General features: G+C 61.3%; 2 protein-coding genes across 3 annotated transcripts; both read right to left on the reverse strand.

Moving 5' to 3' along the window:
- Positions 1 to 421: 421 nt before the first annotated feature.
- ARHGDIA (Rho GDP dissociation inhibitor alpha) lies at positions 422 to 4386 on the reverse strand. 2 transcript variants are annotated; one of them, XM_016163870.2, is made up of 6 exons: positions 4270 to 4386; positions 2558 to 2773; positions 2355 to 2438; positions 2027 to 2103; positions 1881 to 1944; positions 422 to 1781 (listed from the first exon to the last, which is right to left on the reverse strand). In XM_016163870.2, exons 2-6 carry the CDS (start codon positions 2745 to 2747, stop codon positions 1582 to 1584), a joined length of 615 nt encoding a protein of 204 aa, XP_016019356.1. In that variant the 5' UTR covers positions 2748 to 2773; positions 4270 to 4386; the 3' UTR covers positions 422 to 1581. The 2 variants fall into 2 exon arrangements, with proteins under 2 accessions (XP_016019356.1, XP_016019357.1); XM_016163871.2 differs by lacking the exon at positions 4270 to 4386 and adding an exon at positions 3813 to 4050.
- An 8731-nt stretch (positions 4387 to 13117) lies between these two features.
- Positions 13118 to 16914, reverse strand: ALYREF (Aly/REF export factor). Its single transcript, XM_016163883.2, has 6 exons — positions 16560 to 16914; positions 15997 to 16128; positions 14435 to 14582; positions 13796 to 13859; positions 13531 to 13702; positions 13118 to 13444 (listed from the first exon to the last, which is right to left on the reverse strand). The coding sequence occupies exons 1-6, from the start codon at positions 16794 to 16796 to the stop codon at positions 13430 to 13432; spliced, it is 768 nt and encodes a 255-aa protein (XP_016019369.1). The 5' UTR covers positions 16797 to 16914; the 3' UTR covers positions 13118 to 13429.
- Positions 16915 to 16920: the final 6 nt, after the last annotated feature.

Consider the following 16920-nt stretch of genomic DNA (forward strand, 5'->3'; position numbering starts at 1 on the left):
CTGCAGACCCGCAGCTTGGGGTCGCGGTCCCTGGGACCCCAGACCCAGTCATCCCTTTGGTCCCCATGCGTGCTATGGCGGAGCTCAGAAAGCTTCAGCGAGGTTCCCCTTCTTTGGGGTTGGGGTGTTTCCTCAATCTGGGCTGTGACCAGGCCCAGGCGACTCGAGCGCCCAACACCAGGGGGCGCACTCCAAAGAGTTGGAGACAGGACTGCACCCTGTCCCCGGGGCCCCGCAGGCCATTCAGGAGGTCCCGGGCCTGCACCACGCACAAGGCAGCCTGTGGCCATGCTGGGGCTCCCTACACTCTCCGCTCACAGCTGTCCACAGCCGAGGGCCCTGGGGACCACACCGGGCCCCTGGGAGCGGCAGAGCCGGCCCCACCCTCTCCCCCTGGGACACAAGCAGCAGACACCCTGGCTCCTCTGGGGCAGTTTATTTCCTGGTCTGAAAAGGAGAAGCAGGGACGGGTTCCTGTGTTCCAGCCCGGGCCTGACCGGCGAGGGGAGGGGTGGCACAGGGGACAGCTCCGACTGTGCATGCTTGGTCCCACGGGTGTCCTGGCTGGGTCTGGGGAGGGCCTGCCAGGGATGGTGGCACCGAGCCTGGGGGCAGAGGTGGCAGGCCAGCGGGCCCAGAGGACGGCACATATGGAGGCAATAAATACTGACAGGCCAGGCATGCCACTCCAGGCCGGTGGGCCCAGGTGGGACAAGTAAGGCTCGGCTGCTGGCTTTGTCCACCGAGGGCTGTCTGTCGGGGCTGTGGGTTCTGGGTCTGGGTGCTGCCCACTGGGACAAAGAAGGCAGAGGCACGAGGACACCCAGCCTCCCAGATGAGACTGGAGGCGACTTGAGTTTTGGCAATTTGGCTTTCCCTAAGCGCCTGGAGCTGTCCCCACAGCCCTGGCTAGGGTAGGGACACGGGGAAGGGGCTGGCCAGGACCTGGCATGCCGGGGAACAGCAGCAGCACGTCCTACACCTCCCTGGGTGACCGGGACTGCAGCGGGGAAGGGACTGGGGGGAGACCACATGCTCATGCAGACACAGGGGTCAGAGGTTAGCGATGGCCCCACGCACACGTTCTGCATGTTAAGGCATCATGGTTAGATGGTTACTGACAACGACGGGTAAGCCGACCAGGGAGGAGTGGCAGCTGGAGGACGACTGGTCCCCACAAGGCCCTGCGTCATGCACCCCACCCCCACCCCACAGGGGGAGACGGTGGGAGCCGGGGCAGCTGAAACCACGAGACCCCATCCAATGCCCCACTGCCTCGGAAAGCCAGGGTCCCGGGTGGGGTCAGGACAGGTGGGGGGACGTGGAGGGACAGACGGGGAGGGGGAGGCCTGGGCTGCGGCCTTCCTCCCCTCACAGCACAGGATGAAGCAGCAGTGACACGAGACCACCCAGGAGGCTGGGGGCTGCAGGCTGGGGAGGGTCAAGGGGGGCCGGGCTGGCCGGGAGGCGGACCAGGGGGAGAGACCGCAGCGTGGGCAGGTGCCCTGTCAGCACTTTGGTATGGGGGTGGGGGGAGGGGGGCGCACCCCGCCATCACCCCGCCTGCCTCCAGGCCCACGCTCAGTCCTTCCACTCCTTCTTGATGGTGAGGTTCCACTCCCAGGACAGGTGATCAGTTTTGTCGTCGTCTGTGAAGCGGGACTTGATGTTGTAGCTGCCGCGAGCCAGCATGCCCTTGGGCGCCTCCTCCATGGGCGTCAGGAACTCATACTCCTCAGCGCGCGGCCCGTAGCTCCCCACCATGTAGTCGGTCTTGTCAACTGCAGTGCGGGAGGCGGGGGTCAGCAGGCGGAGCTGGCCGAGGGCGCACCCACCGCCACCTCCCGCCCCGTCGCGGACCCTGGCGCCCCGTCACTCACTCCTGACGCCTTTCCGGAACGTGTGCTGGATGTACTTCATGCCAGACACGATCTCTCGGTTCACCTGTGAGGACAGACCCCCAGCAGGGCTCAGCCAGGCTCTTCCGCCCTGGCCCCACCTGGCGCATCCTGGGGCCCCCACTTACCCGGAAAGAGATCTTTATCCGATACTCCACACCCTCTTTCAGCACAAACGACTGCTTCTTGAAGCTCTCCAGGTCCCCTGGGTTCGGGAAGACATTGCACTAGGAAGCTCAACCACAGGAAGCTGCTCACCTCAGCACCCCCATCTGTGACTGCCCCTTCTACTCCCCAGACCCTGGCCCACACGACCCCTGGCAGCCCGACCCACTTCTCCTAAGCCTGAGCCAGAACCTTCCAAAGCCACTGGACTGCACTTCCTGTGCTCCCCACGTGAGGGCGCCTGCTCTCCAGAGAACTATTTTTAGGGGCAGCCTCAGAGGTACCACTCACCAGACAGATCCAACTCCAGGGGGCCCGGGGCGGTGCTGCACACCAGGGTCAAGCGGGTCACAACAACGTTGGGGACGTTGGGGTCTGTGGAGTGACAGCAGGTCAGAGCTCCACCCCCTCGGCATCCCACCTCAAGCACACAGCCTGCGGCCAGCAGCAGGAGCCAGAAGAGGAACAGGTGTTGCTCTGTGCCACCCACTCACCAGCGGCCACAGCCACACGGCCCAGCAGGGCCTCCTTGTACTTGCGCAGACTCTCATCATCCTTGTCCAGCTCCTGGATCTCCTGGATGCTCTTCTGGGCCGGGGGCCTGTAGCCCACCGAGTGCTCGTCCTCCTCGTTGTCCGCTGCAATCTGTGCCAGCTGCTCAGCAGTGGGCTCCTGCTCGGCCATGCTGCCTCTAGCTGGGTCTGCCGCACCTGTGGGTGAGACGGACTATGGTGGCCTAGAGGGACCCGGTGTCTCCCCCTCCCACGGGCTGTGTTGAGAGGCCTCTGCAGGTGGCCAGGCCGCGCATCCGCACCTGAGGGGGAGCGTGCCTTCAGGAGCAGGAGGGCGGCTGCAGGAGCTGTAGCCAGGCATCAGCTTATGGCCCAGATGCAGGCTCCTGAGGCCCAGGGGAGCCACACTCACTTTTGCCCTGCTCACCTCTGGGACCTGCTGAGACAGTCTGAGGACCCATGGGACCTGCAGCCTGCACCCCAGGAGACTGGGCACACCTCCTGCCCCCCAGAGAGGCATGGCAACCCCAGCCAGAAGCTGCCTCAAGTTTTGCTGCTCATCCTGAGCCGCCCAGGTCCCCAGCCCCAGGGGCCCCTGCTGTTGGCTCAGGGAGCTGCTCCCCGATCAGGGACGCCTCGGGCCACAGCCCAGCAGGGACGCAAGGCGTCCACTCCACGCATGACCCAGGTCAGTTCTACCTCACCCTGCAAATTCAAGGCTCTCCTGGAACTCAGATAAAGGGGCCAACCTGAGTCCCACAGGAGTCTCAAAAGGGCACAGGAACCCTGTCTGCCCACGTTTCTTCCTGTTGTGACGGCAGGTGACCTAGAGCGAGGGCCTGGGGCAGCCTCTTGGCGCTCTCAGGACCCTCCTTCCGGACCCTGGTCCAGAAGAGTCTGCAGCAGCGCTGTCCAGCAGGACCAGCGCGGCTCCGGCCACGGTTCCCCATCGCACCCTCCAGGGCCCCGGATGGGTTCTCCGAAGCCCGCTCGGGTCCGCCCACGCCTGTGGAAGGTGGGTCAGGGCCCAGCCGACCCCAGAACTCAGGGTGCCACGGGAAGGTAAACAACGCCTTTTCTCCGGATTCAGCCTGGCAGCCGGGACGTGCCCAAGTACCAGGTCTCACAAAGGGCCGCTGGGCACCTAAAGCGGGCCGTCCACCGCAGGCAGGGTGGGGCCGCCGGCTCTTCCAGGCCTCCCGCCGCTTCCCCTGGAATTCCTGTAGAAGACTCACACCCTAATGCCACTCAGTGCGACCGCAGGCGACAGGATCCTCCAAGAGCGAAGCCGCCGCCCGCACTTTCGCCGCCCGCAATCTGGGCCGGGCGCGGGGTGGGGTTAAGTGGGGTGGGGAGCTCGGGGATGTCCAGAAGACGGGCGCGACTTCCTCGGGGTAAGGGCGTCAGGCCTGGTCCCTTTCCGCGCGCACCGGCTGGGAAGGTGGGCCCGAGGGGCACCGGCGCGGCCACAAAGGAGGCCTGCCCCAGCCCGCGCCCCCCGCCCGCACGTGGACCACCCCGGCGCCCGGGGACCCGCCCTGCGCCGGGGGACCCGCCCTGCGCCCGGGCCGCCTCCCGCTGTCACCGCCGCTCCCTCTCCCGCCCCTCGCAGACCCCCCAGCGGGCGGGGCGTACGAAGGCGCGGCCCCCGCCCCGCCGCCCTCTCCGCCTTCGCAGCCGCCCCTGGCACTCACCGGAGGCTCGACCGCGCCGCGCTCGCGCTCCCTCCCGCACGAAATGACGAACGTCGGCGCCCCGCCCGCGCGCGCCCGGACGGCCACTTCCGGGGTCAAGCGACTTCCGCTCGAGGCGGGCGGGTCGGCGGACGGCGCATGCGCGGGCGCGCGGGGTCCGCCGGGAGCGCGCCGCCGCCATCTTGCGGGGCCGGCCTCGTGCGCGCGTTTCGCGGGTTTCCCGTGGGTTTGGGGGGTTTTGTGCCCTCTGCTCTTTGCTGCGGGCCTTCTCTGCCCCTGGGCGTCCCCACGGCAGGGCACTGGGCAGTGTCATGGCCTGCGGGCGCCCCTCACAGTCATGCGTTTCGCCGCCGTCTGTAACGCACAGGGCCTTTTACTTTGCAGGCGCGTCGCCCACGTGGGGGCTCAGCCGGTCTTGCTTTCGCAGCCGTGTGGCCATGTGCTTGCCCGGTCACCACCCGCTCGCCGCCGCCCCACCCTCCTGGGAGTCAGCACCGACCACTCAGGACTCCCCGAGGGTCAGCCCTGTACCAGGCCGAGGCGGGCCGGGGGTTCTGGTAGCGTTTGTCAATCTAGCACAGAGTCATTTCTTTGGTTCGAAATAAATGGCAAAGAGTGACTCGCAACTAAACACAAGGAGGCAACACCCAGAGTGCTCAGACGAAGGAAGAAAAGCCGGGAGTTCTTATGTTCTAAAGCACGTTCTCGGGAAGAAGCAGCGCTGCGTTCGCAGCCGCGCTGGGCCGAGGCGGCAGTCGTCCAGCGGTCTGGCGGCCCGGACACACGAACAGGCTTTCGGCGCCCGCCGGAGGGTTTATATATAGATCCCCAGGCATCTGCACAGCTGGGAAGTTCAAAAGTTCAAATTCTCAGGCTACCTAAATGAAACTTCACGGCTCAGCCCATGCAGACCGAACCAGTTTCGTAGGCGTCACCAGACTCCTGTTTAAATCTGCTACGCTGAATTCGTCCTGTTTTCTTCACTCATCTCTCGCTTAGTAGCTGGTCCAAGGATGTGCGCGTGGCCCTCTGCCCTGCTGTCCCCTGCTGTGGCAAGACGGGCCCCAGCACTGCCCTGCCAGAGCCTGGTCGGCGGCCACTGTCCTGTGCCAGGACTTTCCCCTCCCAGACTGAACAGGCTCGGCCTCCTAAGTCGTCTGAGCACTTCAGGGAGACTCCGTCTCTGGTGACTTTGGAAGCCGCTGGCATAGGCGACACAGTTGCTTCAGTCGGCTCGTCTCCACAGACCCCGGTGTCTCCGTTTATTTGTGCCAGCTGTTCGCAGGTGTCAGACATTCCCCCACACACCAGAGGAAACCATCCTGTGTCAGCAGAGGGGGCCCGCCTGGCCGAGCCCACAGTGCCCAACCTGCTGTCCGGACTCCTCCCTGAGGGGTCCAGACCCCTCAATGCTCCACGGCAGATCCTGGGGGTGTGCATGCCCACCTCCACCTCCGGTATTTGTAGAATTTTAATAACGTGACGATGGACTCATGCCTCCTTTCACAATACGTAGACTCCATGAAGGCAGGGTCCGGTCTGGACTATACTGACTGACAGGGAACCCAGGCTGACAGGAGTCTCTCTGTCTCTCTGTCTCTCTGTCTCTCTCTCTCTCTCTGTCTCTCTCTCTCTCTCTCTCTCATACACACACACCTGCACTGTGCATGGGGGAGCATTTGAGGCAACAAACAATGCCAAATACTGACCTCAACATCTTTTGCAATATCTCCATTTTTGAGAAATATTTGCAAGTTTTCTGTAAGAGTTGCACTGTCAGCTTTACGTGCAGAAAGTTTAGTTGGCCGGAAGCAGGGCATCCTAACCGGTGTTCGGCGTGCTGCTTCTGAGGCTTCCCATCCTCGTAAACCCGGCACGTCACAAGGGACCATCCCGCTGTACTGCCATCTGAGTCGCTGCTTGAGGACAAATCTGCTTCACATAACAAGTGCCTTAAAAAACCCAGACTCTGTGGTGGAAAATTTCAAACATATGCATTCTTAGTAATCTATGGCTGTGTAAAAACACACCCTGGGTTTAGCAGCTTAAAACCACCAACATTTATTATTTCCCACGGTTTCCGAGGGTCAGGAAGCAGCTTGGCGACGTGGTCCGCGGTTCTGGCTCCGCGGCCCTCACGAGGCCGTGGGCGAGCCGTCAGCCAGGTCGTGGTCTCCAGGCTCTGCTGGCCTCGGGAGCTCACGCATGTGCGCGGCCTCGGTTCCTCACGGGCTGGTGGCCGGAGGATTCAGCTCCCTGCTGCCCACAGCTCCCAGCCTCTCCACAGGGCTGATCGCAGCAGGGCGGCTGGCTTCCTCCAAGTGAGGCCTCGGACAGGGACAGGTGGACAGAGGGACAGGGAGGGCAGAGAAGGGAAACTGCCAGCATTCAAGACAAAGCCGCGGCGTCCCTTACCACGTGATCTCAGCGGTGTCACTTCTGTACTGGCCACACAGGCCTAGACTGGTCCAGTGTTGGAGGGGACCACAGGACGAGCGTCCCAGGAGGCGGGCTGCCGCGTGCACCAAAGGAGAAAGAACAGCGTCCTGAGCCCCCGCGGCTTATCACTCGTCTTCAGGGCTTTCAGGCTGGTGGCCGATCCCATTCGTCTGCCCCCTCTCACACACGCGGCCAGTTGGAAGCAAACACTGGATGTCAGCTCCACCATAAGTGTTGCAGTATGTATTTATTTTTTTAAAAAAGGATTCTTTTTTTTTTTTTCTTTTGTAAACGAGAGTCACGGTACCCTTGTCCCACCTGTCGCATCGTCTGTTGCCAGGGCACAAACATTCCGAATGCAGAGGCTCAGCGCGGGAGCCGGGCTCCCTCCTGTCCCGTGGGCCCAGCGAACTCAGTGGCGGGCCGGGAGTCACGGCCGATGGCTGTCTCGCAGCCAAGTGAAGGTCAGCTGGCAGTCAGAGCTCAGCCAGCCTTGTGCCGGAGCACCGCCCACAGGACGGCTGCGACTTGGGGTGCCAGCCACGGTGGCCGCCCCGGCTGCCCGCATTTTGCCCACAGACTACAAATTTGAGGGTTCCCGCAATCAGCCTCCCAGGTTCGAAAATTTGCTAAAACAACTCACAAAACTCAGTAAAGCTCTTTACCATGATCACCGGTTTATTATAAAGGACAGAACTTAGGAAAAGCAAGGTTGCTGGGGGCAGGGGCCCAGAGCCTCAATGCCCTCTCCACCGCCCCCGGTACCTCGTGTCAATGACCTGGAACCCCTTCGGTCTCCATTGTTTAGGGGCTTTTATGGAGGCTCCATTAAAGGCTCAACATCATCGGCCATTGGGGATTAACCGTCCACGGTGCTCTCCTCTCCCCAGGGGCCAGGGATGGGGCTGAGGCTGCCAATCCTCTAATGACGCCCCCTTTCTGGGGACCAGCGGTCATCCTGACACTACCCAGCTGCCCATCCAGAGTCACCTCCTTACCACACACTCAGGATGATAGAAAGAGACTTGTCACGAGAAACGAAAGGGGCTGCACGAGCCCTGGGCCAGGAACCGGGGACAAAGACCAAGTCTCCGTGTACCGTACCACGGTCACTGCCCTGTGCCTGTGGACTCAGGTGCGGAGCGAACCGGGGCACCTGTGGCTGAGTATTTCCCCTGGCACTGCTGGAGTCGCCTGCCTCTACCTCGCGATGTGGCGTGACGGGCACCTCTGTCTCTCTGCGTCTCAGGCCGGACAAGCCCCAGGTTGATTTCCAGAGAGTCCTGGGCTCCAGACAGCTGACTGCCCCACCGCCACCAAATCCCATCGTCCCTTCCTCCAGGGGGTCATCCCCAACAGGCGTCATTTTATGGGACATCGCAAAATGGTGATTTTCTAATACATCGGCATTTCTTAGCTGGAATGCTTTAAAAGGACAAACAAACCTTGTCATCGGGGACTTAATCCCTTCAAATGCAGTTTGTATGGAAAATAAAAGATTCATTGTTTAATTCTTTCCTTTTCTTTGCTGATTTTTAGAATGAATTAGTCCAGAGGTGAACATTAGACCATCTTAAGTATCATTATGAAAACTCAACAAGGACAAAAACAAAGATTACGGCTCTTAAATCTAATTAATGCTAACTTGAATGGCTTGTTTAGGATGGATTTGAACATTTAAAAAACTCATATGCTCACATTAATTTTTATATGTAGATATTAATTTACAACTAATTAATGCACTAAAACATTTTATAATTTGTTTCTGCAACCTGCATGGATGATATAAAAATTAACTCTGTCCTAGCTTAGGCTAAATGCTTACGGACAAGTTGACGTAGTTCAAATGAATGAGATTATCTCCTAGTCCTCTTACGGTTTTATTTTTACATTAAAAATCTATAACGATGTATTACCTATTGCTGATTTCACCCCATCAGTCGGCTGATCCCAGGGTGATGCAGTAATAATAATAGCTAATTAATGTAAATCATACAAATACTTCTGAAAATGACACAACCGTATACAATTCCACAATGACTAATATGTGCCAATCACAAAAAAAGAAAAAGGAAAGCAGTGGGCTCCGTGGGGAGGCCGCGGTGGAGCACGAACCGCGAGGATGGGCCCGGGTCCAGCACGGGTCACGCCGGGCTCGCCAAAGCGGGGGAGGGAAGGGGGGGGCTTGGCCACTTCGGGACCCGCAGCTCCACACAGACATACCGCACCCAGCGCTGTACCCGAGTCCGTATTTCCCTCGGGGGCAGAGGTGGCAGTTCTGGAGCGAGCTCAGGGGGACACCTGCACTGTCGACATCACAGTGTGGTGGCCAGGACGACTGGCTGAACTTGAATGGGTCTGCGGTTTGGGCGACGGCATTGCGTCAATGTTGACGTCTGAGTGTGTATGAGGGTGTCTTTGCTTTTAAAGAAATACGCACGGAAAGATTTAGGGGCAAGTGGCCTCATGCTGAAATTACTCTCAATCCATTCAGGAAAAAAATGAAAAAAAAAAAAAAAAACCAGAATGATAAGAGGTTAACAGCTGGAGAGCTGGGTCAGGAACACACAACTCTGCAGCCTAGTCTCACTTCTATAAATCTGAACATCGAGATGACAAAATGACACTTGATATCTGCAGTTAAGCATAAATAGGCTGACCTTAACAGAAATAAGGGAAGATGCTAGTTACATCAATTTCAGGGAGATCTTAAAATTTTGCTTCTTTCTACGAAGGTTACATAATGCAAGGCAATGTGAAGAGAGACAAGATATGGTTCTCTCCAAATACGGACAGGTGACAAGCGGCGAGGAGAGGACGTGGGGACCCCAGGACATCGTGCCCCCCGGGGGGAACGTGCGATGGGGCGGCCACCGTGGGGACGGTGTGGAGATGCCTCGGAGTTAAACGTGCAGTTGCCCTGTGACCCAGTGACCCTGCTCCACTTTGGGGGAACTGAGAACGTAGGTTCACATACAAACGTGCAAATAATGCTCACAGCAGCATTATTTTAATAGCCAAGAAGTGGAAACAACCCAAATGTCCATCAACTGATGAACAGACAAACAGAATGCGAAGTGTCCACTGTCAAATATTGGGCAAGAAAAAAGACCGATTTGTGCTATAAAATGGGTAAACTTTAAAAGAGCTGCGCTAACTCAAGGAAGCCAGGCACGAAAGGTCAGGTACTGTACAGCTCCATCCACGCGACAGGTCCAGAATAGGCAAATTCAGAGGCATAAAGTAGCCTGGTGCCTGCTAGGGCAGGGGCGGGTTTCTTTTTGGGGCGATGAGAAGGTTCCGGAATTGGTAGATGGTGGCGGACGTGTGGCTGTGCACACACAAAAATCACTGATTTGTATACAAATTGGGAAACTTTATGGTATGTCAATTGCATCTCAGTAAAGCTCTCATTTTAAAAAGCCCGTAGTGCACGGTGCTGGGGAGGCACGATATCGGCTTTTTGTGCTGACGGGACGTGCTGCCTTTCAATTTAAACCCCGGTTTTCTTAAACGAGCACTTCACCACTGGGACACCGTGAAGGCCCGCTCCATCGTTGTTGCCACTTGGCCCCCGTCTATGGGTCACACACCTGGGACCCCCGATGCCAGCTCGGCAGCACGGCCCCAGGCCAGGCTGCACCTCCGCCCGCGGCCCACAGGCTCCCGTGTCACCTGTCCCTCCGCCCAGCCGCGAGGCAGCCTGGCTCGCCCCAGGACCTCCGCACTTGCTGCTCTCGCTGCCAGTACAGCCCCCCCCCACCCCGAATTCCCGCAGGCTCACGCCTTCCCCGCCCCCCTCCACGGGGACTCTCTCGTGCCCGCCTTCCCGCAGCCCGTGTTCCATGAGGGCGGGGATCTCGCTTTGTCTGGGGCTGTTTCCCTGGCCCCTGTAGGTGGTGGCTGGCATGGAGCGGGCATTCACGTTCACGTTTGCCAGAGGAGTCAATAGCCTCGGATGCAAAGACCACCTCACTACGCTCTCGGGGGGCACACGCCACCTAGACAGGACACCCGGGAGTGCGGGACGGGGGCCCGGGCCCTCTGCGAATGCCCGCTGCAGCCAGTGACAGAGGCGCTGAGCCCACCTCCCACGCGTGACTCATCTCTGCTGCAGTCGTGGTGTGGCGTGACAATTCCACGTCCGTTCTGTCAGACTGGCAGCTCCCCGGGGAAGCAGCCGTCGCCGAGCAGTGTCGCAGGACTATATGGGGTGTCTGCGGGGTGCAGCCACCGCACGTGAACTCGCGGTGCGTTTCACCCCATCTGCAAAGAGGGGGCTGTTCCTTCTTATTCCAGATGGCTCAGAAACACGCATCATTGCTCAACCCACCCGAAGCCGGGGCACACGCCGGGCCGACTGTCCTGTGCACAGGGGCCAGGAGGTCACAGCGGGCACCGCCCCTCCTCCCGGGAGCTGCTTCCCCTGCAGCACTTTCGAGCACCCTGATGACCGACGGAAGCTGAGCGAGTCGCGAGCCTGCTCTGAGTCGGTGCGGAGCCCGGCCCGCCGCGGTGATGGAGGGGCGCCCTGCGGCTCGGAGCGGGCGCGAAGGCTGGAGAGGACATGCGAGACCAGCGAGGGCCCTCTCGCCCTCTCCCTCACTCAGGCGACTCTGCGGACGAAGAGGGTGCTGGCCATCACAGGGGAAGCCCGGCGCCGCCCTGGAGGGGCCCGGCCGCCTGGCGTCGCTGGCCATGGGTCCTCTGAGCGCACGTGACAGCTCCCACCCGCGGCTTCCCTCAAAAGCGTCGCCATGTGTTCACCACATGGTCCACCAGTCCAAGAGGCAAACGGCTGTCGTCCCCATTTCACAAACCAGGACACTGAGGCTGTGAGCTGGAGCCCCCCCGCTCAGGAGCCCAGGGGACACCTGGCTCTGCCCAACCCACTGGGCTTGCTGACCAAATCTCGGTTTCTTAGCCATTCCCCTCACTGCACCCCCAGTGACGTCACCCACCCCTCCCACCAGCCCGGGCCCCACCGCCTGCCCACAGCTGCCCAACCAGCTGTCCAGCTCAAAGCAACTCTCGCGCGACTCCGGCCCAAGACGCCCAGTGGCCTCCTGCACCCAGCTCCGTGGGTGACCGGCCTCTCCCCCTTTCTTCCTGGGACCCTCAACAAACAACACCCTTGCACCTGGCCCCCTCGGCCCCTCCTCGTGCTGCCCGGGGAGCCCTCCCCAACCCCCGAGTCCTGGCCGTCGCTGCCTCCAACCCCCGAGTGGCCTCCCCCCGGCTCCCCACCCCAGCAGCTGCCAGCCCAGCATTCGAGGTCTCCAGCCCGGGCTGACCTCACCCTCCCCAGGGTGCTCCTTAGCTTCTGGACCGCAGGGAGCCAGACAACCCCCACATCCCCCAACCTGGCCTGTGCCCACTCAGCCCAAGGCCACCTCCTCAGGTACCAGCCTGGACGATCTGACCTCTGTCACTTCCATCCCTCAGGCCATAGCAGCTAAAGCCAGGCATCTGACGGTCCCTTCCCCTGCTGGACAGGGCTCCTCCGGGGGCCGAGACAGGCCATCTTATTTATCTTGCCCTCCAGTGCCTGGCTCTGTAGTGAGAGTACAGGCTGCGGGACCGCCTCCTGGGAGGGCAAGGCCCAGGCACCACTACCTACCCACTGCCGACAGCCCTCCCCGGTCCCGCAGGACGGCTGGGTGGACTGGAGCTCGGCAGTGCTGGCTCCCAGTCCCTGTGCTCAGGAGGCTGTCGCCACCTCCTGAGCAGCCCTACAGCAGTTGGTAAAGGGGCAGAGGCTGCCCTCCTGCCCCGGCACCCCCACAGGTGCCTGCGAGGCCCCGAATAGGAGCCTGGCGCTGGGCTCACTGAGTGGCCCACAGGACTGCCCCCCCAGAGGGCACTGGGGAGGCCAGAGACTCCGGAGAGGGGCCGTCGCCCTGCCCCCTCCAAGATCTGGCCTGAACTGCCCCAGCCTGTTGTCCCAGGGAGTGGCCCGGCTGGGAACATGGTCTACCCGCCCCTCCTGCTCCCTGCAGGTCACGTGAGGCTCTGCCACAGCTCCCATCAGCCACCTCAGCGGATGGGCGGCGAGTGAGGAGAGGACGCCCCACACTGCCCCTCTGGCGGCAGGAGCCCGGGCGCATGCGGGGGTCACGAGGGGACCACGCTGCAGAGTCAGGGCGCTGGGGGCAGCACAGGGGGAAGGGACGGCCCGCCCTGGCCACCTGGAAGCTGGCGGCAACACGGGTCCCCTGCTCCCCGCCGTGGGGCAGGCAGAGGGACCGCCCCGTCCTCCCACCGCCCGGTCAGAGGGGAGGAGTCACGGCGGCAGAGTGGAGGCAGCCGCCACTCCCCATCAGTCCCGGGTCCCTGCCTCCCGCCCAGGGGCCCAGGTCGACACCAGAGTTCTGACCCACGTAAGAACTCCACCAGCAGGACGAATCGAACCGTTCCAGTTCTACACACATTTCTATTTTATTATGGGAAAGGTGGAAACGCCACCTTTTCCACAACAGCAACCAGTAAAATTTATCCCAAAAATAACTCGGTACAAAACAGGTCTGTTTCAGAATTAAAAAAAAAAAAAAAAAAAAGAAAAAAGAAAGAAAAAAAAAAAAAAAAAAACCTTTACATGAGTTTTAAATCCTATTTTAAAACGTAAGAGAAACAAATCCATCATGGGCAGCCACAGCCTGCCGCCCCCTCCCGCCCAGGAGCACGGGTGGCACGCGGGGACCCCGCTCCTCGCCGGGGCTGCTTAGCTGGTGTCCATCTGAAACACAGAGAGGGTCTCACTCAAAAGGAGGCCGCGCCGCCGCCGCCGCCGCCAGCCAGCGCCCCGGCCCCGTCGGGACTTACTCTGGCGTTGTACGCGTCCAGCTGGGCGTCCAGCTCCTCTGCGGAGAGCTGCTGCTTTGAACTCCTGCCGGTGCCTCTGCCTCTGCCCCGGCTGCCGCCACGGGCGCCTCTCCGAGTGCCGCCGCCGAACCCTCCAGAACCGCGGTTTCTAGTCATGCCGCCTCTGTTGACACTGGCGAGGAACAGGGGACTCGTTCACACACATGGGAAGGCGAGGACGAGACCGCGCCGAGGCCAACCCTGTCCCAGAGGCCCCAGGGCTCACCTCTGTGCCGGTCTCCGCTGTGTGTCGATCTGTGATGTGACAAGCTGAATGTTCATGGGGCGGCCTGTGGCAAAGAACACAAGAGGGCCCGCTGTCGTTAGAGCTCCGACGCCTGCCCGGGGCGCGGGGGCCGGGCACGGCAAGCATGGAGAGGGCGCTGAGTGTCTCCCCTGCTCCCAACGGGACGCGGCCTGGAGAACGAGGCAGTGCCAGCGACAACCCAGCGACGCCTCCTCGCGCCTTCGGTTGGCTCGGGTGGGTGTCTGGTCAGACGTCCCGGTGCTCGTGGGTGCAAAGGTGTGGGTCACCTGACGGGAGAAGAACCGGTACCTTCGTCTTTACGACTCAGCCCCGCACTCAGGTGTGCTATGGCGGTTCTGAGAAGGCTTCACAGAAGTGAATCTTCCGGAAGGAGCTGAAGGAGGGGAGGGTGGAGCTTGCTGGATGGGGGTTCACAAGAGGTTGGTCCAGGTGTGTGGGGCAGCATGAGAGGTGGCAGAATGGAAGAGAGACACAAAGGGGCGAATGCAAAGTGTCCTCGGCCAGAGAGGAAGCCGTGTTCCTGCGTGGACAGGTGCTAGCCCCAACTCCTCCAACTAGGTATGGCCCTCGGTCTTCCTGGGTCCGACCCGAACGCACCATCCAAAGGGACACCGTTGTACTGTTTCATGGCTTTTAGGGCGTCTGCCTTCCGCTCAAAGTGCACGTCAGCGGTCCCCAGGCTGCGGCCGGAGCGGTCGTAGTGCACAGCGGCCTTCTTCAGCGTCCCAAACTCAGCGAAGAGCTCCTGCGTGTCGGAAAGAGCAACTGTAAGTAAAGCTCTCTCCTGTCTGGTGGCCCAGGGGCAGTCCCCCGGCAGCGTGAGCTACTTTGAAGGCATTTCTCTGGGAGGCAGACATAAGTGTGGGGGGCAGGGCAGGGGAAGCGGGAAATGGGGGAGAGGAAGAGGCAGGTGGGAGAGCGACTCCCAGGAGCAGCTGAACCTGCGGGCTCCTGCCAACCCGGGGACCTGACATCTGGACCACGATGCAGGTAAAGAATCCCGAAGCCCACCAGTGAAAGGCAAGAGCTGAGGTCGCTACCTTCTTCAACAGAGGAAAGTTCACAACGCACCCAAGGACTGTGCCAACAAACAGCCACGGCCAAGATCACAGAACAAGGGACGCCATCCGACAGGCGGACCAGCTCAGAGGGCCCACTGATCAGGAAGCCCTGACCCAGCCCCTCCCCCAGGGCGGGTTCTGGCTCACCTTTCCCTCTCCTCCTACTCAAGCCTGCCGCAAAGTCTGAAGTCAAGCGCTGCCATGGGAACTGCCCTGACCTCAGGCAGGCTGGGAGTTGGAGAGGGAACCCAGAGTGTGGGGCTACTCCGGCCGCAGGCACACAGCGGGAAGTGGAGTTCGCCAAAAGCGGTTTCCAGTGGATGCCAGAAACCACCTTAAAAAAAGTGTTGAGACACTGTGAGTGCTCACCGGCCTCGCTCTGTCCTCCCACAGCTGGGCTCTGGGAACCTGAACCCAGGACGGCCCAGCACCCTGACCCGGCCATCTCCAGAACTGACCCCCAAAATGTCGTCACTTAACCGGAAAACAGGTTAAATTGTCTTTGGGGTCCGATCAAAAAGTAAAAACAAAAATAAAAGGTAAAAAAGATGCTTCGACCAAAGGTGGGTTTGCGAATCAGGCTACTGACGAAACCCAGAGGATGGCGGTAAGTGAAAGGACACAGAAGAGACACAGGGCTCGAGGCACACAGAGCCGAAGGCCGCGTCCTGCTCCTGCGCTGTCGGCCCTGCACGGAAGGGCCTTCTCCCCGCAGGCTGTGAGAACGGGCCCGTGATAAGGCGGACAAACTCTATCGGTAAGGCAGGAACCACTCACGTCTGGCCAGACTCTCCCCGTTAGAAGCTGGACGCGCTGGCAGAGAACTGTCACCTACGAGCAGTTCCAGTAAGAAGCAGCAGGCTCCTCAGACTAAGCTGGGGCCTGCCTTTCAGCACAAACGGACCTACTTGTGCATGTTCGACCCTAGCTTGCCCTCCGCTTTGCGCTCCAGCAGCCCCTTACAGGGGACAGCGGCTAGTCCTTGAATGCCTGGGAAGACTCACTGCTCTAAAGCGATAGGGGGTTCAGGCCCGCATCCCAAGCAACGCGATCAGCTCTGCGGGGCGAACTGCTCACCAAGAGGTTCCTCTCCCTTACCTGAATATCTGCGTCAGACACTCCAAAATCCAGGTTGGACACCAGCAGCTTCCCACCCGTCTCCACGCCGGCACCACCCCCAAAGCCGCTGTCGAAAAGGTCATGTTGCCACTTGTCAGGAAGTTGTTTTGGCTGAAGAGGGGAAAAACGCAACAGAAACGCGCCCGTGAGTCCGGTTCCAGGGCTCTCGTCGCCCTCACGGCCACGGCAGGACCCTCAGCATTGCGGGCCGGAGGAAAGTGCGGAGAGGGCCTGAAGCCCTCCGCTTCCCGCCCGCGCAGGGGCCCACGTCCCGCAACTTGTCCGTTCCCTCCAGCTAACTTCCCGCCGCCGGTGAGGATGCGGCCTCGACCAACGTCCCCTCGGCCACTGCCGCCACGAGGTTCGGCGTCCGGCCAAGACAAAGGCCAAGAGAGTCTCCGTGTCCCGGGCCGGGCCGGCGCGCGACCTCTTCTCCCAGGCCGGTTCCCGCGCCCACTGGCCTGGGCCACCGCCTTCTCCGCCGCGCGCCGCCCCGCCGGCCCACGCCCCTGCCGCAGCTGGCCGCTGGCCTTCGCACTCACCCTGCTGTACGGTGCCGGCCGGTTCCTGCCGCCGCCGCCCGCCGCGCCGCGGGCGAGGGCCGGCCGGTTCCGCATGGACCCGCCGCCCCGGCTCACTCGTGCGGCGGCCTGCGGTCCGCCGCCGCGACCGCCCTGGGAGCCGGCCCGGCCACGGCCCCGACCCCCGCCGCGGCCTCCTCGCTGGCTCCGGTTCAGCTTAATGATGTCGTCCAGAGACATGTCCATTTTGTCGGCCATGGCGGGCGCGGAATCGGCCTCGGCTCGAGCCCGCGCGTCAGCACGCTGAGGCGTCACTTCCGGCGCCGCACAAGGCCTTCCGGTGCCGCGTCCTCGGAGCAGCCGCCGATTGGCTGCAGGCGGG

Source organism: Rousettus aegyptiacus, unplaced genomic scaffold, assembly GCF_014176215.1.
Source record: "Rousettus aegyptiacus isolate mRouAeg1 unplaced genomic scaffold, mRouAeg1.p scaffold_m13_p_6, whole genome shotgun sequence".
Lineage (NCBI taxonomy): Eukaryota > Metazoa > Chordata > Mammalia > Chiroptera > Pteropodidae > Rousettus > Rousettus aegyptiacus.